This window comes from Panthera onca, chromosome B4, assembly GCF_046562875.1.
Source record: "Panthera onca isolate mPanOnc1 chromosome B4, mPanOnc1 haplotype 2, whole genome shotgun sequence".
Taxonomy (NCBI): Eukaryota; Metazoa; Chordata; class Mammalia; order Carnivora; family Felidae; genus Panthera; species Panthera onca.
The window spans coordinates 68,697,344-68,723,822 of NC_138345.1; the positions used below are offsets into that span (position 1 = coordinate 68,697,344).

At 37.6% G+C, this 26,479-nt stretch overlaps 1 protein-coding gene across 2 annotated transcripts in view; it reads left to right on the forward strand.

Moving 5' to 3' along the window:
- The window catches only part of PDZRN4 (PDZ domain containing ring finger 4), a 363,093-nt gene that overhangs the window by 334,101 nt on the left and 2,513 nt on the right, over positions 1-26,479 (forward strand). For both annotated transcript variants that reach the window (XM_060657914.3, XM_060657915.3), the window contains 4 exons: positions 7,472-7,570; positions 10,047-10,109; positions 17,094-17,195; positions 21,577-21,693. In XM_060657914.3, coding sequence (XP_060513897.3) covers positions 7,472-7,570; positions 10,047-10,109; positions 17,094-17,195; positions 21,577-21,693 — 381 coding nt within the window. The remainder of the gene's footprint in view (positions 1-7,471; positions 7,571-10,046; positions 10,110-17,093; positions 17,196-21,576; positions 21,694-26,479) is intronic.

The following is a 26,479-nucleotide window of genomic DNA, read 5'->3' on the forward strand; positions in this document are numbered from 1 at the left end:
TATGGGGCTTCAGTTAAGTTTCCAGACTATGCTGGTACTGAGAATGTAAACAAAATGACATGGCACCATCATCAAGAGCTGGATTTCTTTGTTTCATATGTAAGGATTATAGGACATAACAATAAACATAGCAAAGAACTGCTTATAGAATAGAAAAAGAAGGGGCGCCTGGGTGGCTCAGTCGGTTAAGCGTCCGACTTCGGCTCAGGTCATGATCTCACGGTCTGTGAGTTCGGGCTCTGTGCTGACAGCTCAGAGCCTGGTGCCTATTTCAGATTCTGTGTCTCCCTCTCTCTGACCCTCCCCCGTTCATGCTCTCTCTCTCTCTGTCTCAAAAATAAATAAACATTAAAAAAAATTTTTTTAAATAAAAAAAAAGAATAGAAAAAGAAACAGGCAATTTAAAAGAGTAAGCAACTTAGCTAAATACATATTTGCTAATAGAAAAGAAAAATATAAGTGATAGTACTTTTCAAGAAGTTAGTAAGCATCTGTAAAATTCTGAGAGAATTTTAGGGGCTTTACTTAAGAAAGGGGGATGGGGAGGGATAGCATCCAGAAAGTATCATTTAAGCTAAGAGCTGAAAATGAGAAAGAACTTTATATGGAACTAGAGGGAGGAGCTGTTGAGAATTCAGGCTTGGCGTTTGTGCTAGAAAGTGAATCCCATCTCTGCCTCTGACTTCCTGTGTGACTTTGGGAACATTACTTAACTTCTCTCTTTGCCTCATTCTCTTCATCAGTAAAATGAAAATAATAGTAACTGTGTTAAATATCGATAAGATACTACTTTCCTCTAAGCCCTTATCTTCTCTTGCATAAACTGATAACATTCCCCCCCAGCCTTCCTGTCTCTTATCCCCTGCAACTCACCCATGATACTACTGCCGAAGCCATTTTTCCACACTGCAAATCAGACTGTGTTACTTCTTTTACAATGATTCATCTTTACTTTTTGCAAATTATTTAGTACGGTGTGGCCATCCTTCCATGATATGGTCCTTGTCTACCTCTCCAGTTTTATTTTTCACCATGGCCCCTCACCACCCCAGTCTTAACCCTTAGATTTACACACATTAACTAAAGGTTCTTATAACTTGGCATGTTGGCTGCTTCCTATCTCTGTAACCTTTGTGTAGTCAGTGTTCTCTGCTTGGAAATTTGGTCTTGGTGAATGCCAGAGTCAATTCTATTATCTCTTCCAACACACTCTTATTAGATTCTTCCAGCAGGCCCCAACCTAGAGCTGACCACCATACCAGATACATTGGATTTCCTCTTGCTCCACCCCAAGTGAATGATAGTAATGCTTTGTAGGTATGTATATGGAAATGGGAATGATCTAATGAGGAAAGAGAAACTGATAATATAAGAGAAAGGGAATAACTGAAAGAGAAATACTCATGAAAAAAAAAATGTTAAAGGAGTGGCTTATAGAGCATGGGTGGAGACATTGGCCTTTGAGACAGTTGGGCCTCCCTTTTTCATTGTAATAGAAGGACAGCCCACAGCACAGATTGAGGTGAATTTGGATTGATACACTGAGTGGAAGGAAGAAGCAGCAGTTCCTATTTCATAGTTTCTTTTTTCTCCATGAAGCATGGGACGGGGTACTGGCTAAAAGTGAAGACAGAGAAGACACCATAGCAGATTTGCAGAGAAGGGGGGTATAAAATACCAGTCTGGGAGACTGGAAAGTTGAGGTAGTAATAATCTAGTGTCCAAAGGGCTGTGAGGCAAGGTCATCGATTGAAAGTGAGGAGGTCCCGTTGGAGATTTGAGAAAAGAGGAGTAACTTGACAAGGGAAGTATCAAGTGATTGTCGGGCAGCATTGATGGTCAATTTGAGCTTTGTGTTAATGAATTTATGGTGAAAGAGTCAGTGTGGTCAGCATCGATGTGCGTTTCCCTGCAGGACCATACAGCTGCTCAGGTGAGAACATGGGGAAGTAATATCTGGGTTCACTCATGATTGACTTTTTGCTGGATGATATGGTAGAAGCAGAGAATGACAAGGGAGTTGTAGATTTTTTGGAAAGATTGTCATGGGTAAGTGTGGTTCTAAGGCATGCAAAAAGAGATAGGAGGGCATGAAGGAATTATTGAATGTGAAAAGTGGAAGAGTCAGTAGGTTCATGGTCTAGTGAAAGAGTAAACATGCTAAAGTAGGAATTCAAGAGTACCTGTGCTGATCAGACAGTGGAGTGCTGAAAATAGATATTTTAAAAGAAAAGCAACTATGGCAATGACCTTTTATGAATAGTCTTTTCTACACATTGTGTGTGGCATGTTGAACAATTTTATGAGGACCTCCTCCCCCCAAAACTAACATATAAATCAGAAAGTCCAGCCACAAATGATTGTAGGTATTTAGCAATGCCGTTAGTAAGCTAATCAATGGTCATTTCTGTGTTTGTCCAAAACTCAAGAGTCAGCTGTGAATAATCTTGGACTTCAGGGTTTTTATAAAGGTAAACCACATGATCCTAGCACCTAAAAGCAACTGTTTTCTCTAAAGATACAACAAAAAAATAACTGACATAAACAGAGATTTTCCCTAGTTTCCTCACATGCCATTGTTCTTTGTTTTAGATGGAGCAGGACTGGGTGAGAGGCCATTGAAAAACATTGTTCATACAGTTAGAATGATTTTCTCGTTGCCACAGCAGAGGTAACACTACATAATTGGAGTATCACTTCTCACATACCTTGAATTTGTTCCCTATTTCTATTCCTGGTCCAGAATTACTGATTACTGGCATCATGAATCTACCCTCTCCTGATTAACAATATAAACAAAATTATTTTTTTTGTGAAGGTATAAAATTCATTCAAAATGGGAAGTTTATCACTTCCTAAGGTGGCTCAAAACACACGATGAGAAGCAGACAACCTGGACCCAGAAAAATGTGATTTCTATTATTTCCCAAAGGATCTAGGAAGCTCCTAAGAGGAGAAAACTGGAGTATTAAAATCTGCTTACGTTTCACAGCAATATCATTGATAAGGAAAAAGTAGTTGATGAAGGACTTGAGTTAGGGATGTTAGTGGAAAGATGTTACCATATGACCTTACTTTTACCCTACTGTCTCTATAGAAACATGATTTACTTACTAGTTGTAGCAACTTGTTTTAGATGTTTGGAGATGGGTGTGTGAGCCTGTTGTTGCCATAGTGATGTGGGTATTCCAGGATTTTGTTATTTATTTCTTGCTAAGTATTATACCTGGTTTCCACTATCAAGATAATGATATTGAAGCCATATTTTCACAGTAGACTATCTAGCTTCCATTAGCTGTGGGAGTTAAAGTTTTTATACTTCCCATTATTTCTTTGTTTTAAATAAGTGTTTTGTTGGAACAACTCAGCATGGTATTCCAATAGTTACTAATCAACATTACAAAATGTAAGACGATATATGATTAATACTAAGCTTGTATAGTAGTGCATCTGTTGTTGTATAAATATAAACCAGGAATATAAAATAAAATAATAAAATAAAATAAAAAAATAAAAGGAAGATATGGATACAATAGGCCCCTGTATCCCCTGTTTCCTGTGATTATCAGTTGACATCAATGACCATCCTGTCTGGCCCTGGTTCATCTTCAGACTTACATAGTACTGATTGCCTCTGAAATTTTCTCTTCATGGCTTGGGCCTCAGAGCTCTTTAGGGTTTGGAAACAGTTTGCCTTAAAAGCCTTTGAAGGTACTTTCAAGCCGCATTCTTCCTCCAACAACACAGTCGTATCTAGAAAGCAAAAGTATGGATTGTTTTTTTCTTTTTAAGTTCCTAGTTTCTCGTTAGACCCAAAAATAAAATATGTAAAAGTTTCACAGTACTGTAGGGCAACTGATTTATGTATAAACCCCATTCTTTCTATGATTGGAAGGATGTTTCACGGCAAGCTTTACTAACTTTAACCTTCTACTCCACCCTCAGTTTCCATGCAATTAGTTTCTCACAGGATTAGAAACTGCTTTTATTTTTTAAAGGGACTTTATACATGTTCCCAAAACATAGCATCTTAAAGCACATTTAAGCCAGATGAATGTAGTTTTACCAGGTATGTGAAGTGACTCTTCTACTCCAGTCACAAATGACTTCAGGATGGTTAGCAGCACCATCGTGCATGTCTGGCTTTGATTCATATACACCTGTGAATTGTCTCTGTGGAGAAAATGTACAGAGGTAGCATTTCACTTTTATGTTTTTCATCAAACAGCTTGCTAGTGACAGAGGGAAAGGTATGAAAGTTGTTAGGGAAAACATTCTCTATTACCAGGAGGTTGTTTCTTCAGAAGTCAGAGGCTTGTGTGCTTTGTGAAAGGAATACTAAATTAAACCTGTACTAGAGAATTTCTTTCAGGTAATCAGGCTTTACAAAGCCACCTTTGCCTCATACAGACAAAATGCTCCACAGGTAGCTGCTTAGAAGTTATTTCATCATAGAATTAAAGTTACTTTGATTCCAAAATGTATGCTTCTGTTGTACTAATAGGAAATAGGCAGTGTCTGAAACATTCTCAACCAAAGAACTACTGGCAAGTCCACATTTGTTACTGGTGTCGGATGGTTTGTGGGATCCAGGAAATCTCACTTGAGCCTCCTTCAGAGCCTGGAATCCTACCACCACAAGTTTAGTCCTTTGAATTAAGGCTTTGTATTTCCAGTCTTTATTAGTATAAGCCAAACCCTAAGTGGGCAACATTTAAAATCATTATTGCAAGAATCAGACTCTTAACTATAGAGAACAAATACATGGTTGCCCTAGGGTGGGGGGATGGGTGAAACAGGTGATGGGGATTAAGAGTATTTTATTACAATGACCACAGAGTAATGTATAGAATTGTTGGATCACTATATTGTACCCCTGAAATTAATATAACACCGTATGTTGAACATACTAGAATTAAAGTTAAAAATCTAATGAAAAATAATTATTAGTGATGATCTCTTTAAGAAATAATTTGTCAATTTTCTTTATATCCCAAGAGCTACTTGTGAGAGAATAGAAGATAACATTATATGCCCAATTTTTCTAGGGGATCGGTAAGATGGCAAACCTGAAATTCCAATGACTGCCTGGATAGGCATATCTCTAGGAACTCCATGCAGTTAGAAAGAAGTAGGAGGGTGCTGAGTGTCTTTAAAATGGGATGTCAAAAATAATATCAGAACAGGGAGGGGGACAAAACAGAAGAGATTCATAAATATGGAGATCAAACTGAGGGTTACGGGAGGGGCTGTGGGAGGGGGGATGAGCTAACTGGGTCAGGGGCATTAAGGAATCTACTCCTGAAATCATTGTTGCACTATATGCTAACTCATTTGGATCTTAATTTTTAAAAATAAAAAATAAAATTGAAAAAAAATGGGATGTCAGAATGAAAGATGAGACCTATTCTACACTTTTGCTTAGGTCCAATACGATGACCATATTGAAAAATTATGTTGGCCCAGGATCTTAGTCTTCTTTCCCTTGTGATTCTTGAGTAGATTCTTTGATCTGTGGCACTGAAATCTTATGGGTGGATTCTGCCTTTCTTATCTAAATAGATTGGTTCCATTTTATTGCAAAACATTTCATCGTGCCTCTTCTAAGCAAACACCAAAGCCGTGGCACGGCATTGAGAATGTAGAGAAAACACTCACAAAAGCAAAGCTCCTTCTACTAGTGTCTTCCCACAGCACAGGGAATTTCTCCCCTGCTATTGGAAGGACACTGAAAGTCAATGCATTTTAGTTTTGACTACAGCTCCTCATTTGCTTTAATTTAAAGGTCCCAATCTCAGTTCTTTATGGAGTGTTTAGGTTTCCTTGTAGGTCTCTTAGGAATCATAAGCTTCTTTACTCTTTAACTGTATACTGCACTGCTGTAATTGAAGCTCTTTTGTTGTTGTAATTTCTTCCTAATGTTACAGTTTCAGTCAAGTGTTCTTTCCCTGTGGAGGCATTAATTATGCCCAGTTTTGAAAATACCCTTGCTTAGTATATACTTTTTACTTCCAGTGCCAAATCATACCACTGGTTCCTATTCTTCCCCAAGGTGAAAGGTTTACCACCTTTTTTCTTTACTGTTTAGCACTCACCATGCCCTTTTTCACCAGTTAGAAAGTCATTCTTCATAGTTTTCTGAAGTTCACCAATTTATGGTACATATCTCAGGACAGAGGATCTAAATTTTGTTTTGTTTGCTATCAGCTATGAAATTATTGGTCAGTAGAGCTTATGAGAGTCTCCCCTGGCTAAGGATTTACCTATGGTTTATAGCATGTCATTAAAATCAAATGGTTATTTTCCAATGGCAAAGCCTTCACTGAGATATCAAATTGAAAGGGAGGATCCTTCTTCAAATGTAGCAGAGAATAGTGGAAAATATCCTGTTGTTTGAAGTTGGGTGATTTTTCTTTTATTTAGTCCTGGTAACTGTTTCAGATAAAACACAGTTAGATGGATTCTTACTATAATCAAACTTAATAACCTTCTTTTCATTCACATACACACATACACACACAATCCATCTCCCACTAAAGAGGAAAGCCTACTTAATTATTTTTTTACAAAAAGTTATATACTCTTCATCCAGTTAGGAACAAGTTCCCCATGATGAGAACATCAATTTGTCTTTTAGTGCTTGGAATTAAGCGATTTATCCTAAAGTCATCTGTTTCTGAGAGTAGTACAAGTCTATTTCATTATATAAAAATGAAGTACACTGAAATTTATTATTATTTTACTGAACATAAATCAGGAAATAGATTCAATATACATTACCTAAGGACTGACATTTCAAGCCCCTTAGCCATGTGTTTCAGTAAATGTGTTTCCATGTTCATTTACTGCTACATTTTGAATCATTGCCTCTGCCCATATGACTGCTGATGTCTCTCCCTTCAGCCTGAATGAACCCATTTCATTCCAAGGGTGAGAGCATCTACAAAATAATAGAAAACCTTGGCCTGAGCTACACAAAACACTTTCTTATTATCATACTGTACAAAACTCAAAAGAAGAATTGATAGAGTCCAATGTAGTATTTTTGTATTTGGACTTTGTTTTATTAAAATATAAATAAAATCACAGTAGCTCCCAATATTTTTGTGAACATTTCTCTGCCTACTTTGACAGTCTCCAATATTTTATTGATTCCATTTTATTGATTTGTGCATATTTTATATTTTATTGTATAATTTTAAGGGGTTTTCAGTTTATGATTTGATACAAAAGAATTGCACTTATCTCTCCAATTGTACAATGAAAATTTGAAACATTGGCTTGAATATACATACAGAAAAACACATTGAAGGTAAATTTGGGTGATCCTGGTAACATAAGTTAATTTCAAATGCTGGGCAATAATTACGAAAAGCTCCTAACGTGACCCGGAGAGTATCAGTGAGTTCTCCATTCTGCTGTGGGATTTCTCTCTGAGATAAATGTCGTTCTGTGTGTGTTTTTCTCTCAGGAGGTCGAGCTGTGTCGTGTTAGCAGTCAAGAGAAGCTGGGCCTGACAGTCTGTTACCGAACGGATGATGAAGAAGACACGGGCATTTATGTCAGCGAGGTAAGAAATGCCGAGGAGGGTAAGGAGGGGGAGGGAGACTCTGAGGAATGGAGTCAAATGACTGGCAATGAGAAAATCCTTGGGAGGCTTGAATGTGAAGAATTGGCCATGTTCCAGTACTTGTCACTTTCAATTAGGAAAGTAAATTATGTTGCCCAGGTAATGTAATTATTATCAGCTTGTTTAATGTGGACAGTTTCACCACAGAATCCCAGTAAGGAAAAGTGCAAAAATGGGAACATTGCCTGAATTTGAATAAATTCCCCTAAGGATGCAGAAATTCAAGCAAAGTTTTCGATGAGAAAACGTTTGTCCTTCCATTCCCTTTATCAGTGCTGTTAACAAGAGCACTGACTAATTGCATGTTAAATCTAATATCACCGATGTCACATATTTTACTCTGCTGGCAGGATTGATAAACTTGAATATCCAAGGAGTGTATCTATAAGTTTGTTTTATTCAACCCCATAATCACTGTCAGAAAGTGAGATACTTAAATGTGAAACACTCTGAGTGTTAATTACCTTGGAAAAACCGTGAAGCAAAATTTATTATTATAGGTGACTTTTTAAGACTCCCAAAAGAATCATTTTGAGAGTAGTAGAGTGTAATTTATTTTAATGATATGTACACATGACTAAAAATTATATACATGCAAACACACATATAGATGCATGTGTATTGTCTAATTCCTCCATATATATGTATACACACACATATATATGGGTGAAACTGTCTATGTATGTATGTATATGTGTGAAAAAGAAGTTAGAGAAACTAGATACTAATTGATGTCCCATGCTGTTTCAAGTGTTCTTGGCCATGATCTTAAAATCATTACCTAACTTATTCAGCTTCAGCTTCCTCAACTAGAAACTTGGTACAATGCCTATCTCATTGCTTTTATAGAGGTGTTTAGAATATGGGAAAGATAACGTATTTAATGCACTTTGAAAACTACACAGCTCTATAAATGTAAATGTTACTCTTCATCACTTTACTGACTGGCTCCTGCAATGGAAAAATCTCTAGAGAATATTTGACTGATATACCTCTTTTAAGTGGACAGCTATGATAAGTCTTCTAATTATGGTGAGGAGATAGAGAGAAATACCTGCAGAATTGTCGTTTGTAATATGTAACGAGGTACAGATGTTGACGTTAAGCACTAGGTTGATTACAGTTCTGCAGGTAAAGTTTTAGATTGTGAATGGCTTCTCAATAGGATACAGTTAATTAATCATGCCTCACTTCCCTCTAGTGAGTCTCTTATTTACTATTTAAATATGTCAGCTTTGGAGCTTAACTTTCCAGGGATAATAAAGAAGCCACAGGAATTGAACATATGTACTTGGAAGGAATATTTTCCTTATACATCTTACATGTAATTATAGTGTCTTTGTTCTTAATTGATCACTTAAAATTCACTTATTAGGTGGATAAGAAAGTAGTATCTAACATCTGGACAGGATGGATCAACCTCATGGCTATACTTGAAATACTTTGCTTGAAATAAAAGCTTTGATGTAATAAGTTCAAATAAATGGCTTAGAGCCATCATGTAAAATGTGATAGATGGTATTACCCCCAATGAACTGTGTTTGGCCCATTAAAATGTTGGTAAACTCTAAATAGAGTCTTAAATATCTATTTATTCTAAAATAACTTATAGTTAATAACTTTACCCTATAATGTAAGGTAGAGCCTAGTAATAATCTACATGGATAGGATTTTTTTTTTCATTTTTTGAGCAACATCAATTATAAATCTCTATAAATTAATGTGCTCATGAGACAGAAATTTCTTTAATAAGTATGGACTTACTGTATAGCTGTCAGCTTTTCTAAGACCGCTAAACCAGGATTTAAAGATTACTCTAGTAGAAAGCAAATTTCCTGAGTCCAGAGAATTCTAGTATTAACAGCTGCTAGAGATCATGTCCGCTGAAGACCATACCTGACGGTCTGGATACAGAAATGAGTGAATGGATGTAAAAAAAAAAAAAAAAAAAAAAAAAAAAGAAGGAGAAGGGAGAGGAGAGGAGGGGAGAAGAAGGGAGAGAAGAAAGAAAGAAAGAAAGAAAGAAAGAAAGAAAGAAAGAAAGAAAGAAAGAAAGAAAAGAATAGAAAAGAAAGAGGAGGGAGGAAAGATGGAAGGAAGGAGAGAGAGAAAGAATGGAGGGAGGAGGGAGGGGTGGAAGGAGAAAGGGAGGAAAGAGAAAAAGGGAGGGAGAGAGAGAAGAATGGTCTTCAAATTAAGTTCTGCTCTAGTTCTCTTTAATTGTATTATTATTAATCCTAAAGTAGTCGATTTATATTTTTAGAATCAGTGATATTTGACAGAAAAATTTGACATGCATTGTGTAAATCAGTAGAGAATTTTGAACCAGGTTACTAAACATATTTTTAACCATATTTTTAAGTTTCTGGGGAAATATTGCATATCCAGTTGAAGATGTGTGTTTTCTCCATTACAGGTAGATCCAAATAGCATTGCTGCCAAAGATGGCCGAATTCGAGAAGGGGATCGTATTTTGCAAGTATGTGGCATAGTCATTTCCTCTAGTTTCCTACTATTTGTGCAGTAGTTTCAATTCTATTTAGTTTTTTATAAAAAAACTAGGAAAAGAATTTGTCTTTTCTAGATATTAACATTCACAAAACACGAAGCTATCATGTAAAAGTGTTTTTAAAATGAGGATGGTATCATTCATTAAGAATTATTAGCTAATAATTAGTGATTGAGGCATCATCTCTGGACTTGGATAACTCCTCTTCAACTTCCAGCACCACCACTTACCCGAGCACATTACTTAACCTCTCATCGTAAGCCTGTTTCCTCATCTTAAAATATGATAATAATAAAACGTATTGTTGCAAAGGTTAAATGTGATTATGCATGTGATATGCTTCGCACACGGCGTGGTGAGTAATAAACATTAACTTGTATTACTACCAGCAGCAGCAGCATCAGTTACTGCTGCCTTTTCCAGAATAAATTAGGTAAACATGGATTCCTGTGTTCCATTGCTATGTGAAAGTCTGGAAGTCTGAAGAATTTTATTTGTTGCTGGGGACGGGTGGAGGGGAACACCTTCTTTTCCTCATGGAAATGTGAAAACATAGAGACTATTTAAATTTCAGTTTAAAGATGATGAGCAGCTCGTAAGAGGGGAGGTGGAGCTGGTAAGAATTCCAGGCCAAATTAGGAATAACCCTGAATGCCAGTTTCCGCCCTAAACCCACCTTGACCCCCTCTGTCTCCTCTGAGTCCTTTCCCATGCAGAATGGCTACAGAAAGACACACAACTCCCCAGCTTTTGTGTCCAGATTAATCCAAGATAATAACAGAGGCCTGTCAGGGTTGAGTTTCACTGCAGATCACAACTACGAAGTGGGGAAGATGACTTAAAAGCCGAAGTGAGGGAGCTATAAACTGTTAAAACATTCCGCATAGCTTTTAGTCTTTGTGATAGACCTACAGTTCCCATTTCTCCTTCCTAAATGCAAACCCCTGAAGAATGTTTCTTTGCATTTGACGCAAATGGATTCAACACTGTGCCTAGAATGAAGGCTTCAAAAATAGACAAGATGCCATCCCAGCATTTGGGGCATTCCAGGGGTAGTTAGGAAGACAGCTGCATACACAGATGATTACGATGCAGTGTGTGGCATTGTCATGATAGAAGTGTGCTCACGCTGCCCTGAGCACATACCAGAAGGTTATTCTGCACAGCCTTCTGTTAGTCTTTCCTTTCTTCGGGGTACAACTCACTGATTCACAGCACTTCTTCATACCCTTTCTCTTCTCTAGCTAGATGCTGCGGAACTCCTTTTCCATCAAGGACCCTCTGCTAAGGCTCCAATTAGGAAAGAATAAAAGTATGAAATAGTGGTCATTCATGGTCCTGCTAATTTTTCAGAAACTTCAAGAATATGTAACTTCTATTTCTATTGCTCCCTAAGTGGCGACCTGTAGTTTAACAAAATGGAATGTGTCATAGGCTATATCAGGGGAAGGGAAATCAGGTAACCAAGGCACAGTCTTGTTTGCTACCATATTTTCGATGTCTTTCTCAATCACACATGAATAAATGAATGAATGAAACATAGGTATTTAGTGGAAAAGGTAATAGGATAGATGAATCAAATATGTAGTAAAGCTTTACTGATACAGTCTCATTAAAAAATAAGGGCACATTTTTTTGTGTGAATCACCCAGATAATGAAACCTCCAAACATATTTTATTATTATTTTGATTTGGAAGTAATTATAAATGTATTGTTCACCTTGTTGACATCTACAGTTGAAAATACTCAGTTGAAAAGAATGTAACCTTTTTTTTAAATGTTTGTTTAATTTTGAGAGAGAGCACAAGCGGGGGAGGGGCAGAGAGGGAGGGGAACAGAGGATCCAAGGTGGACTCTGTGGTTATAGCAGAGAGCCCAATGCAGAGCTTGAAGTCAGGAACCAAACTGTGAGATCATAACCCTGAGCCAAAGTCAGATGCTCAACTGACTGAGCCACCCAGCTGCTCCAAAAAGAATGTAACCTTCTTTTGATGCTCAAGGGTCTGTTGTGCCCAGCAGTCATTGCACAATGCAAGAATACAACAAAAGACTCAGTGGCTAAAAGGTCTGGAAGATTTTGTGCACCAATATAAAATCACCATAGTTGGCTACGTTTTCCGATGTGTTGGGTCTATTTTTTGTCATGTTTCTCTTTGTTTCCAGTCATCACTCCTTTCTCTGACCATCTACTCTCCACATTTGACACCTTGTACTGCACCCTCACTGGCTCCCTTCCTAATCCAGCTAACCACTGCCCCATAAGGTAGATATACGAATGCAGTTATTAAAATTGCATCTATTAGTTCTCAGAGTAGAGGTAGATCAAAATAAAGTACATGTGTTTTCATATGTGCATACTATATATTTTGACACTTCCTTATTCGTGGCTATATTAGAGGCAGATAAAGTTTTCCGATACAATATTTGCAGGATAATAAGGCATTCCTTAATGGAGTGGGTTCATTGAAGAAACAACAGCAGGATTGACAAAATTCTGTTGTCTGCCTGATTACTTTATATTCAGTGACAAATATGTCACACTTAATGAACAAATACATGTCACATTAAAAAGCCTAGAATTCAAGTCTATTTGCACACACAGAAAACAAAGAGTCTTAAGGGTAATGCTGAAATTATATTAAATAAAACTGTGACAAAATTGTACCCATAGACAAATAGCTCCCATATGGTTGATGAGGAGATTATGGGATACCCTGTAATGAGCAATTAATGACTCCTGTCTCAGGGAGATGAGAGGGAGAGAACGAGAGGATTTACTTCTTATCCTTGGAGTTTCCTGGCTGGCTTTTATTTAAATGAATCTCTTTAGGGCAATTGTGGTTTTAATTTCCTGTTCATGATGACCTAAGTAGAGTATTTCTATGGTCTGGTCCTCATTGTGAAACTAAAATTTTCTAAATGTACTGTATCATGGGACCTCACCCAGTGGCACCACCCACACAGATACATCGGATTGGCCCAAGGTAAGGATTATACAGAAGAAAAACCATCAACCACTTTCATGAGAGCGTGCTCTAGATCTCATGTGTTTTTCTTCTTCAAGCCATCAAGTGTTCTGTCTTCCATGCCATTGCCACACACTTGTGGTATCAGATGTGTCCTCAGGAATTAATATGGGGAAGTCCTCTCACAAAATTGCAATGCTGAGTGAAGACAAGCATTTCTGAGCCCCAGAGAGAAAAGATTAAAGACAACGTACGTGATCAGAGTGCTGTATTCTCATTTTCTCCTTGGGATAGTGAGTGTAGCAATATTGCATGTCGCAGCCTGATCTCATGTTGGCCAAAAACGTCAGCCATGTTCCTAAGGATTACTCTGACAAAATCCTGCAAAAGACTCAAGCAGTGGAACAATAAGACTTCAAATGAGCTTTCTCTCTCTTTCTCTGCCCTACACCTAAACTTATTTCCAGCATTTGTTCCTACTTTTTTACTTTCTTCCCCTTAGATAACTGTTCCCCGCCCCCGACTTCTGTTCTTTCCACTTCTATATCTCTGTACATTATTCACCTTCTTTCCATACTAAAATATAAGCTCACTTGAAATACATCGTTCCTCTTTTGCCTTAGATCCTGGGTTTTCAAATACATTCCATAGGTGGTGCCAAGAATTTTAGTTGCCCACCCACCTCTGGTACTTGCTAATATAGGTAACGTAAAATTTGGCACATTTAAGCAAAAAAGCTATATTAAACCATCTCTAGGCTTTTAGGGTTTTGCACACATGTGCACACACACACACACACACACACACACACACACATACACACACACTCACACACATACAGCAGATTGGGCCCAATGTGAGATTTTGGCTGATTTGTAATACCATGAAACTCTTCTAAGCCAAGGCAATATCTGCTTTGAAGTCAATGTTTACATATGCCCAGACACAGATAATAAGACAAGACCTATTTTCTAGCACAAATTTTCCTCCTTGTAACAAAAGGTACATGTTGCCTTTCTCCTGGTTCTCTTTCCCTCTCTTTTCTTAAAATTAAAGTCTTCCATTAAACTGTGTGTCACACTGACACATCTATCTCATCTCCTCCCTGTGATTCTCGGTCCTTCACCTTTATATCTGCCTGGTGTTGTCATGCACAGCAAACTGCCTTCCCACGAGCAGCCCTGTAGCCACAAGCCATCCTTCAGGAACAAAAGCAAATGAAGGTTGAAAGCTCTATCTGATTCCGTTCCTCAAATCTTTTCATTCTTTGCTGAAACCCATGGCTGCATTTCTTGCCCCAATATCAGTCTGGGTGTCAAACTCATGTCCTGAGTTCAATAGGATCTACCAACCGGTGGGCTAAAGACACAGTTTTGAAAGAGGAACGATAAATTACATTTCAACACCAGATTTCTATGGTGAATTCATTTCATTCCACCCATGATTCTGGGTGTAAATGTGTTTCTACAACATGGGATCAGTCCTTTCAGGACAAGGCATAGTGTGAGGACTGGAGACCATAGCTCTGGTCATGCTGAGTTCACAGAGGAGACAGATGAGTACCAACTGTAATGGGGCTGAAAATCTAAAACAACTACATTGTTTCTTGATGGTTCTCGAAGAGTTAAAAATACATATGAGATAGATGCATAGAGTACCAAACCACCTTTACTACTATGGACTTAATTATTGTGCATGAATTTTAATATATTTGCTCTATTTAGAAGAAAACAATCTTTCCTGTATGGAGGATTGAAATATAGACATCAATGATGTTATAGTAGTAATAATAATACTAGCAAGAACAGTAACATCAATAGCACTACGTGGCAACCTAGAGCACTTCCTGTTTACCAGGCACTTGTTTCAACCCTAGACATGTATTGACTCATTTAATCCTTACAAGAACACTCTGAGGAAGGCACTAGTATCTGCACTTTCATATAGGGACCATCATAGTAACATCAAATAAACATGAATGAAGAGTATTTAGGATAGTGGTAAATGAACTTCAGATGCAGAATTTAGATGTATATACTTGAGCAAATAAAAGTAATGAGAATTAGATTTCACACAGAAAAGGTGAAGAGAAGCTGTGGGAGAACATCCACCTCCATCTTCCTAGGAGCAAACATGCCAACAGTGGAGGGAAGATGAATGATTAGGTCCGTGATTAATACACAAATAGATGCATTGCAGATACAGTGTTAAGAATTACTATGAAATGGACGTAAACCCCCAAAGCTCAAAGAAAGTAAACATTTTCAAGTCCTTATTTTCAGACTACACCGAATTGGGGAGGGGGGAGGTGTAGTGGAATCCATCACTGCCAATTTATCTTCATTTGAGAAAAAGCCTTGGATTCAGTACAAAAATAGCTTTTCAGATGTATATTTATGAAAAACCACAAAACACCCTTTCCTATCATTAGTTACCATTTTGGAATCCTAGCTTCTGTTTTCTAATTTGATGAGTTTTATTGTGAGTTGCCAAAAAAAAAGGAAATGCGCTTGAAACTTGTAAAAGCTGAATTTCCTATCCACATTTACAAGTGAAAAACAAAGGTGATATGCATTTGATCAGAGTAAGAAAATACAACATATGGTTGTATGATTCCCCCCCCAGACTCTTACTTATTTTCTGCTTTCTTTGTGTTCAGTATGTATGATAAGAGTCTAGGAATAAGAATAATTTACTGTGGTCCAAAGTTGAGATTCCTGGGCTTCGATAATTATATGTCCTTGTGTATCAGCCAGAATCCCAGAATCATCCAGAATCCCAGAATCCCAGAAACAAGGAGAAAATTCTCACTAGTCTACTTCATGCTTTTCAGCAGAAATCCGTAGTGAAAAATGTTAATTATTGAAAAATTAGTCAGTACAGCCACATTTTCTATTTAATTTACTGAAATAATTAATAGTTATTTTAGATAGAATTACTTGACCTCTTCAACTAAAATTTCTTTCTGCATATTTTGATTATGTGCTATGGATCAAAAAATCTCATTGTCTCCATGGATTTGAACAATCAATAAAATAAAATAAATATAAAATATCCAAAGAAAGTCCAGTTAACTTGGAGCTAAATACATTTGAACGTGAAAATGTTGCTTACCATACAAACTTCAGGAATCTTATTTGCTGTGTCTGTAGAACTTAGAAAAAGGAAAAATATATGTGTGTGTATCTATATATATCTATATATAGATATATTGAATTCCACTGGAGTCTTTTTAATCCAAAGTTTACTCAAGCTTGGTTTCTTTCAAAAAGCCATTTTTACTCTGTATTAATTTTTAAAAAGTTAAGTATACTTAAGAGATGAGCCTTAAGAGATTTCATTAGTTTTGTTGTTTGAGGAAATGGATGAATCTTAGAAAGAGCTGGAGTGTTGATGAGGATGTTACCGATGCACTGTTCCTTGTTTTGATTATTTAAGCAATTGAAAGAGATCCTGAGAGTGATTTGGGGCAACTGAGTCAGACCCACACAAATATGAGATGATTAAATGAAAATGCAATCAGCAGTGGCCTGGGAGCATTGCCTGGTGAGAGATAATACTGTAGCTCTCTAATTGGCTCATAGCAGGCATGCAGGATGACGGATTTCAGTTGTGGTATTGCCAGTCCTGCTTCCCCCAGCACTATTATCTCAGAGTGACACTTCCATTACTCTGAGCGGAGAAAGATGAACGTCACCTGTCAGGGGCTGGTTAATTGTGTTGCTAGATGTATGTTGCCAGGGCGCAGGTTGGACATTTATGAACATAACTGCTTCCTCTGATGTCCGCCATCCTTCAGGGATCGATATGGCTCTTACAGTAAGCGCGTAATTGAGTGAAGGCACTTACCACTGAGGGGCTGGAGATGAGCCCATTGTGTGAGCTTCATTGTCCATACGTTCACCATAAATGAGCTGATATTTGCCATTTATTGTGTGCAGCATTGTGGAAATGGAAACTAATGTGCCACTTTCATTTGTTTTCTAGATAAATGGGGAAGACGTCCAGAATCGAGAAGAAGCAGTGGCGTTGCTGTCGAGCGAGGAGTGTAAGAGAATCGTGTTGCTCGTTGCAAGGCCGGAGACTCAGGTCAGAACACAGATCCAAAATCTGGAGACTGAACTTCACATCCATTGTTTGCTCATCTATATCAAATCAGTACTGTGTTTATTTGTAAAGCTGAGTACACAAGACATAATTAAGAGTCACCTTACCTAACCTACCAACCTGATCAACCTTATCTTTTTGAAAAAAGAAGGGAAAAAACACACAAAATGGAATCATTATTCTCTCCTTCCACTTGCCAGTTATTCGAATGAATTCATAAATGAAAAATGGTTGACGGTATGATTTTTAATTCTGTATGGATCCTTGCTCTAGGTTTCTATCTAAAAATATTTAATTGGCATATTAAGGTATCTTGAAAGAATCTTTAATGAGAGAATCATTAGCGTATCTAGCTATCAACTTAAATCTGTTTAGGACAACTTTATCAAATAAAGTGGCCAACATAGCATGGTGTCGTTCCATGTATAGTAAATTAATTTTTTCCAAGTTTAGGGTGACAAAAACATCTGTCCAGCCAAAACCAAGATGATAGCTTCTAGGGAAATTGCTTTTTATATCTTTACAGAGGGCGATGTCATGACAGTCAAGGAGAGGTAATATGGTGAAAGAAAAGTGCTGTTGGTCCTTCTTTTTATATTCTTTTTATACCCTGCCACAATGCAGAAAAGGATAGCACATCGTCACCCTTCTGTCCATCTGTCAGTAGTTTGAGTGAAGTTGGTTATATCACCATTTGTCTCCCAGGCTATTGATCTGATATTTCTCAAACTCAGTAACTACATACTATCTATAAATTACATTGAGTAAGTGTATTTCAGTGTCAGACCAAATCCTGACTTGAATATAGTGGTTATAAAAGATCACCCTTTCGGCATATATTTCCTTTATGCCCTTGACCATTCTAAATGGTTCCCATAAAGCCTGCTATTGCCCAAGGCAGAGTAAAGTTACACACCTGAGGTGTCAGGAGTGGGGAAGGGAGCCTACACGACTGTGACACGACTGGCTGGACTGCCTATTTGGGAGTAAATTGAAAACTACGTATGAAATGTCACTAATTACCTGGAAATTTGGCAACCCAGTTAGTCTCACTGATCCCGTTTTCTTGAAAAAGAACAGAATAAAGGGATTAAACACATGTTAGTTAAATTCATGGTAAATTGAAGAGAACGGAGTAGTTATCCCTGTTATAGAAAAGATATTTTAATGTTTTAATGTGGGTTCCCTGCCCTTTCCATGTAACTGCTAGAGCACCTCATTAATTTAGAATTGAAGCATTTCCTTAAACCATGCCACAGAATGGCTATAATGGACTGTGGAAAGAATAGAAATTAATGACATAAGACTAGATCTATCGTTGATAGAATACATATGCTTGCTAGAACTGGTGGTATTTTCAAATATCTGGCTACACTCCTGATCCAGCAGGATCAATGTTGGAGGACGAATTTTCAAAGGAGACTTCCTTTCCACTGTTGAGGGGAAGATAACCGTCCTGCCAAAATCGGGATCTGCTTTAGCCCCTCGATCCTAAAGAAACCTCATGCCACTGGAAGAAACCTGATTGCCTTTAGAAAATCAGATTTCTATAAAAATAAGGAAAGAAAATGCATTTTAACACCAAATTTTTTAAAATGCAATTTAGGCAGTACATGCTATAAAATGCAAGAAAAAAGAAGACCAAAAAAAAAAAAAAAAAAAAACCATAAACTTGCCTTTATATCATCTATATTTTTTAATCAATTTCAGTATATCTTATTATTGCATTTTGGCATATGAATTTTATCCCAAGAGAATGTGGAAGTTTTTTGTGTGCTTTCTGTAGGATTTTTCTTTTTTTAATGTTTCAAATACTCTCTGCATTCTTGGAAATGATCTACAGATTTGCTGGGGGCAATATGGTACATCTGTGCAATATTTTTAAATAACTCATTTCTTTCATTCCCTGTCAACTTTCTTTCATTTTCTGCCCATTTTCCTCCTCAGACCATTAAAGATATTGCTATTCTGTCCTATTCCCCTTGGGACATTGGGACAGAGAGGGCTCCATAGGAACTTGTAAACACTACTTTTGAGACAATACAGGTTGTTCTTTTCCCTGAAATGCCATGTGTGTTCCATACTGTGCAGACAGATCCCCCTGTTTCATAATAAGAGCCCTCCTTTCTCGCAGCTCGGCTCAAGGGAAAGGTCTGTGGCATAGCCTGAAACTCAGACTGTCATGAATGCACATCTAGGTAGAAAGGGAGATACAACAGGGAAAGGAAGTGAGCAAGAAGGATCTCTCCTTACTTACTCTGCTGTGTATACCTCCAGCCTAGAGGAAAGACTTATCAGAGCAGACATACACTGACTACGGATGACAACTCAAGGATCTGTGGGATTAGTTAATAAGAAAAGAGTTATAGGGAATCATTAATTTCTACTGTTTGTTCTTCTTATCTTTCCCACCCCTTCATTTAAATTTCAGAAGACTCTATTCCATCATTCACTACTTCAGAGTAAGCAAATATTTTGTTTTGACCTGATTAAAGAAAAATCCCTTGGTGTGCTTATGAAAAGGAAACATTTCTAGCTTTACGTCATTTCTTTTGGAGTCTAGAGTTTGCAGCTTCGTGAAACTTAAAAGGGATTAGAGAATGTAAAGCTTGGACAATTATAAATTGAAATGGAATTGTTAGTCAGCTTAATTTTCACAGTTCATCTGCATATCAAAGCCAGTGGGGTAGAACTTGCTCAAGTTATTCAGGCTACATGAAGATAAATGAGGATGAATAAATGTGTCAACACTTTTCGCCCCAGTCAAATCTGAGGTAATTTAAGTTCTAGGTAGCCTTTAATACATATCAAGAAACCTATAACTGCCTTCATATTGGTGAATATGACACATATATGCTAATGCCTCTCCGGGTGCAACCGGATGTCCTTCTTTCAGAATTTGTTTTGTCTCGAAGTTTTATCATCTCAGTTATCTTTAAGAGCTTACTTTGCCATTTTTCAGGGATGAAAACACCTCAAACTAGAGCTGACCCTTGAGTAATGCAGGGATCAGGAGAGCCAACACTCCCCACCCAGTCGAAATTCGCATGTAGCTTGACTCCCCAAGACTAATACACTGATAGCCTAATGTTGATTGGAAGCCTTAAAATGACATAAACAGTCAATTGACACTTATTTTATATGTTACGTGTATTATATACTATTCTTACAATCAAGTAAGCTAGAGAAAAGAAAATATTACTAAGAAAAGGATAAGGAAGAGAAGATAGATTTAGATTACTATAGTGTATTTATCAAAAAATGAATGCACATATAAGTGGACCTATGAAGCTCAAACCCCTACTGTTCAAGGGTCAACTGTATTGTCAGTTTTGGCTCATTAGAAAGCTGCTGTTTCTTTTAACACAGAGTAAAACAGAGCATGGACAATAATTCAGGTAATTTAATCATCATAGACAGCTAATTTATGTAATCCAGCTCCAGAAATCTACTTTGAGGCAAATTATCTGTATTGACTGTCAACACTCATCATATTAGCAAGGATTTTCACTTCACTTGTTATTGAGAAGCCAACAGGATTTATTCAGTTTAATTTGTGTAAGACTCCCACCAGAATACCTGCATCCTGGACCCACAAACAAAACCCTGTGTGCTCCACACTGCTCCATTCCCATTAAATGCAAAATTTCAGATACATATACACACACACACATATATATATATATATATGTGTGTGTGTGTATATGTATATGTATCTATATTTTGCAATTGGGTGTGACAAATGAATCAAAATAGACATGGATAGCATCACCTTTTTTTATGAGAAGAATAACTTAGAATTTTTCTCGTCTTCCCCCTAGATAAAATAAATGTCTGTATTTGTGGCAAGCAGCCATCTTGTTGACTTGGAAGCCATCTGCCTAAAAATAAAAAGGCAGGATGAGGGTAGGAGCATCAGTGTGTATGGGGGGTGGGGAACACTGTGTGTGTCGTCTCATTGAAGGTTGTTGTTAAGGAAAAAAGCCCAATTGTCTCATGGCCCTATTAGTACCATTGCACTTCTTTAACACAGGGACTGTTGGAGGTAATGAGCGTGACAGCTGTGGATTATGCAATATGCTTTTCATACATTTTGAAAGATGGTAATGTTCTATTCTGTGAGATCTACTTGGCTATGAGAGAAACTCTGTAGCTCTGTTTCAGGAAAGGATAAAAGGCATATGAGTCCAATTTTTTTTAAATCACTTTTTCCTCCTTCTGAGAGGTGAACTATCAGAGGCTGGTATTCTGAAGAGAATCATTATGATAAAAGGAACTGGTCAGGCATTGCCATTTAAGTTTACCCTATTTTAGCATGAGTTCCCACTAACCTAATATAATGTACTAATGTGTTCTTTTGCAGCTGGATGAAGGCTGGCTGGAAGATGAAAGGAATGAATTCTTAGAGGAGTTAAACTTGGAGATGCTGGAAGAACAGCATAATGAAGCAATGCAGCGCACGGCCAATGAGGTGGAGCAGGTAGGGCCAAAATTTGAACGACGTCATTTGAAATGTTGTTAAGTGGGGTTTTTTTTAATGGATAATCATAAATGGAGTAAAAAACTAAATAAAAGAGTTTGATCAAACACCTCTGTAATGGTAATTTTTTAGATGGGCATCTCAAATGAAGCAGAGGGAATAAATACATTTTTTTTTTCTGTTGAGATCTTTCTAGCTTGGAAAGCTTTGGGACCATTGTTGACAGAGTCTGGTAGTACTGAAACGTTGACCCAGGTACTATTCAACCCAATTCTGAAATTTAATAGCAAAAATATACCTTGTTTTTCGATATGCCAGCCGGAGACAAGCTTTATCTCATGCGATAACCTCTCCCCCCAAAGTTAACTTTACAATTTAAAATATAAATGTGTCTCTTTGAATATTTAGGCAACTATAGCATGATGGTGACATGATGTAAGCCATCAATCTGATTTATGGTTTTGGTATCACGGTTCCACCTATATACTCCTGAAGAGGAGTAGCCTTATTTGAGACCATTGACATCATCTTGCCTTAGGGTCACATAATCATTCAACCAAAAATGCTGAGCTCCTAATATGTTCCAAATACCACACTTGATTCTGAGAATACAAGGAAAATGAACAAAGTTTCTGCTCTTAATTAATTCATTGCTGGTGAAAGGTTACAGAGGGGCTTGTGGCAAACCGAGTTTGGGGATTCTTTTGTGATCGTTGTTGTTCCTATTGGATAAAGACAAGATCAGTATATCCTAGATCTTTTAAAATATATCCTAGATTTTTTGTGTGTTCAATTCGTGTCATTCATCTGCCTGATACAGCTTTATTAACACTTCTGACGTCAGTTTATTGATTTAATTATCGTCCTATTCTCTATGTTAATTCTTAACACATTCTAAGAGATAGTTTTTCAAAAAGTCCTGGACAGTTAGGCTTAGGGACATGAAACACAAACATCCTATTGCTTTACGAAGTGAATGATGGAATTTATTGACGTGCTAGCATTTCATAACAGAGACGTATGTGCACGTGTCTGTGTGCACATGCCCATATATTAAATAAATCATTATATTGCAAACTACGGTGTCAACATAGCTGCGTGTGCGATGCTCATTGGCCACTTCACAAACAGTAGCTCGTGCTCAAAAACGATGCGGCTACTGCGGTGATTGCTTTTCAATATAGGCAGGACAGATTGAAATTTTTATGTATGACTTCAACGCCGGCCACAGATAAAGATATTTTTTGGTGGCAGCTTCTGGTTGCAAGCAAGAAAGTCCTTGCTCCAGGCTTTTTCTGTCTTAGATACAAAATGTGACCGGATACAGAATTGACAGGAGGATGTTGGAATAAAGAAAGAAGGGAGAAATCCTGTCCAGGTGAAGCGATAGGGTGTGAAATGCTGCCTACTCATCAGACGTGATACAAATGCTAGGTCGTTTGAGGTAACACTAGACGTCCCTGAGCTTAGATTCTCATTGTGTGGAAATTTTTCTTCACCGTGAGACTGAAAAATGATAAGAAGTACAGAAACCTTTAAAAGTCCTTTGCCCTTATAAACAATAATACTACATGAGAAATGTCTTGGTAGAAGCATTGCCTGTCACCATAATGATTCTATAGGGAAATGATAAATGATAGAGTGGCATTACATTAGAAACTAGGAATTCTAGGTTTGAGAATGGAAAACCCTTTTTATTTTCACATTTTCTCATAAACCAGTGACTAAAGAAAGGCAAATTCAATAAAAAAATAAGTATGTGTGGGGCGCCTGGGTGGCTCAGTTGGTTAAACGTCCGACTTCAGCTCAGGTCACGATCTCGCGGTCCGTGAGTTCGAGCCCCGCGTCAGGCTCTGGGCTGATGGCTCAGAGCCTGGAGCCTGTTTCCGATTCTGTGTCTCCCTCTCTCTCTGCCCCTCCCCCGTTCATGCTCTGTCTCTCTCTGTCTCAAAAATAAATAAACGTTAAAAAAAAAAATTAAAAAAAAAAAAAAAATAAGTATGTGTATTCATACTACAAACTTAAATACACATACGCATTAAAACTTTCATTTGACACACTATCCTTGGTCTTACGGCTGCTGTTGACACGTTGCGGAACATCGCTCTTGGCATAATTTGTCTATATCCTTTGCACTCCATATAAAAATAAGGTAAAGAGGGGCACCTGGGTGGCTGGGTCAAGTAAGCGTCAGACTCTTGGTTTTGGCTCAGGTCGTGATCTCACGGTTCTTGAGATAGAGCCCCACATCTGGCTCTGTGCTGACAGAGTGGACGGAGACTGCTTGGGATCCTCTATCTCCGTCTCTCTCTGCTCCTCCCCTGCTCTCGCTCCTCCAAAACAAATAAACAAAAAAATAAGATAAAGAAATACTACCTTCTTGTATTTTTAAGCCCATCAAAGATATGAAAAGATAAATGTAAATACTATAGTATATAACCTAAAATGTCCAATATCCATAACATCCACTGGGGGCTTTATGGCACAGCCTGTTGATGTCACCACATTGGATACTATTGTCAGCTTGATTCGAGGAACATACGGATGTACCAAGCTCAATTACTTATTTATAACATTGTGTTTTGTTTGTTTTTTTATCGATAAGGCATTTAAAATCTCAGTATGTTTTCAACAACTGAGGAAAAATATTTTAGGGAAGGCTGAGAATCCTAGAATAACATGATGCATGGTCATGTGCTCTCCTTTACGGCTGATGTTACGTTTTGTTCTGCCATAACTTCTGTGGAAGAAAAATATAACAATTTTCTTGAGGGACCTTTCAAACCTGTGTTAGAATACCTTTTCTCATGCATTCTGTCCTTCTTTAACACTAACAGGCTTAATTATATTGAACTGTATAATTATACCTCCTAGACGAAATATACATATAAGATAGTGAGTGGACTTACACATAAAGAAAATGCAATGTAGAAACTGTCATGTAGACGCGTATGTGATGAGTGACGGAGAGAACAATAACTTTACCCTGTTCACAGAGAAAGAACTACATATGCATCCTCTTAGGGTAGTAACAGTTAATTGTTCTGCATGAAAGCCAAAAACTACCAAGGAATAAAGTTTACCTACAAGTGTGTATTCACATTTATGTCAAAAATACACTTTTTGACATTAAGTCTACATCTGGCAATCAGTGCTGCTCTGATTTTCATGAGAACTGTCACTCTCAGCAGAATAAAATTCACCTTTAAGGGATATTAGTGGCTGAGAGTAGAAAAATATTTTTTACGTAACCCAAATGAGTCTTAAGATGACATTGTTGCTCTTGAGCAGTGTGATTTGGAGATGCACTAAGGTCTGGGCACATGTATTGGAAAATATGACATCCTAGACATAGAAGAAATCCTGACTCCGGGGGATAGCACTGGCCTTTTCCACCTCTCTGTGTCACTAATAAGCTGAATACATTTGGGATTAAAGTTCCTCATCGATGGAAGATCCAAGGCTCTAGTACTAACCTATTCCTGAAATACTGTGCTGTTTAGCTTACCATTACCAGTGTATTAACTACATCAGTGAAGTTTCTTCTGAACTTAAAGTTCAGGAAAAAATCATCATAATAAGATGATGCAGCTTCAGAACTCCAGGCCTCCATTCTGCAGAAGACCATTTAGACTACCTGTCTCGCTCATCCTTTTGTGTGTTACCGTCTCAGAGACTCCTAAAGGCACCTCATTTACACACGTGCATGCCATTTTCTCAAGTAAGAGAAATCCTTAAGATAAGGATCAAGTATTTAAATGTGTCCTGTTTTATTTATCGCCAAGTCAAGTATGACAGGCATATCCAAGCAGCTTTGGTTTTCTTTATTTCAATTCATAAAAAGCTGCCTTGAGCTAATGGCCTTTGTTCTAAAATTGTTATGGATGCTAAAATTAGAACAGCTTTCTAGGAACCACACTTTTGCCAAGAAGCATCATTCTTTTTTTTTTTTTAACTTGTTTTATTTTTTATTGTTTAAATTTACATCCAAATTAACATACAGTGCAACAATGATTTCAGGAGTAGATTCCTTAGTGCCCCTTACCCATTTAGCCCATCCCCCCTCCCCCAACCCCTCCTGTAACCCTCAGTTTGTTCTCCATATTTATGAGTCTCTTCTGTTTTGTCCCCTCCCTGTTTTTATATTATTTTTGTTTCCCTTCCCTTATGTTCATCTGTTTTGTCTCTTAAAGTCCTCATATGAGTGCAGTCATATGATTTTTGTCTTTCTCTGATTAATTTCACCTAGCATAATACCTCCAGTTCCATCCATGTAGTTGCAAATGGCAAGACCTCATTCTTTTTGATTGCCAAGTAATACTCCATTGTGTGTGTGTTTATCCATTCTTTATCCATTCATCCATCGATGGACATTTGGGCTCTTGCCATACTTTGGCTATTGCTGATAGTGCTGCTATAAACATGGGGGTGCATGTGTCCCTTCGAAACAGCACACCTGTATCCCTTGGATAAATGTCCAGTAGTGCAATTGCTGGGTCGTAGGGTAGTTCTATTTTTAGTTTTTTGAGGAGCCTCCATACTGTTTTCCAGAGTGGCTGCACCAGCTTGCATTCCCACCAACAATGCAAAAGAGATCCTCTTTCTCTGCATCCTCGCCAACCTCTGTTGTTACCGGAGTTGTTCATGTTAGCCATTCGGAGAGGTGTAAGGTGGCATCTCATTGTGGTTTTGATTTGTATTTCCCTGATGATGAGTGAAGTTCAGCATTTTTTCATGTGTCAGTTGGCCATCTGGATGTCTTCTTTGGAGAAGTGTCTATTCATGT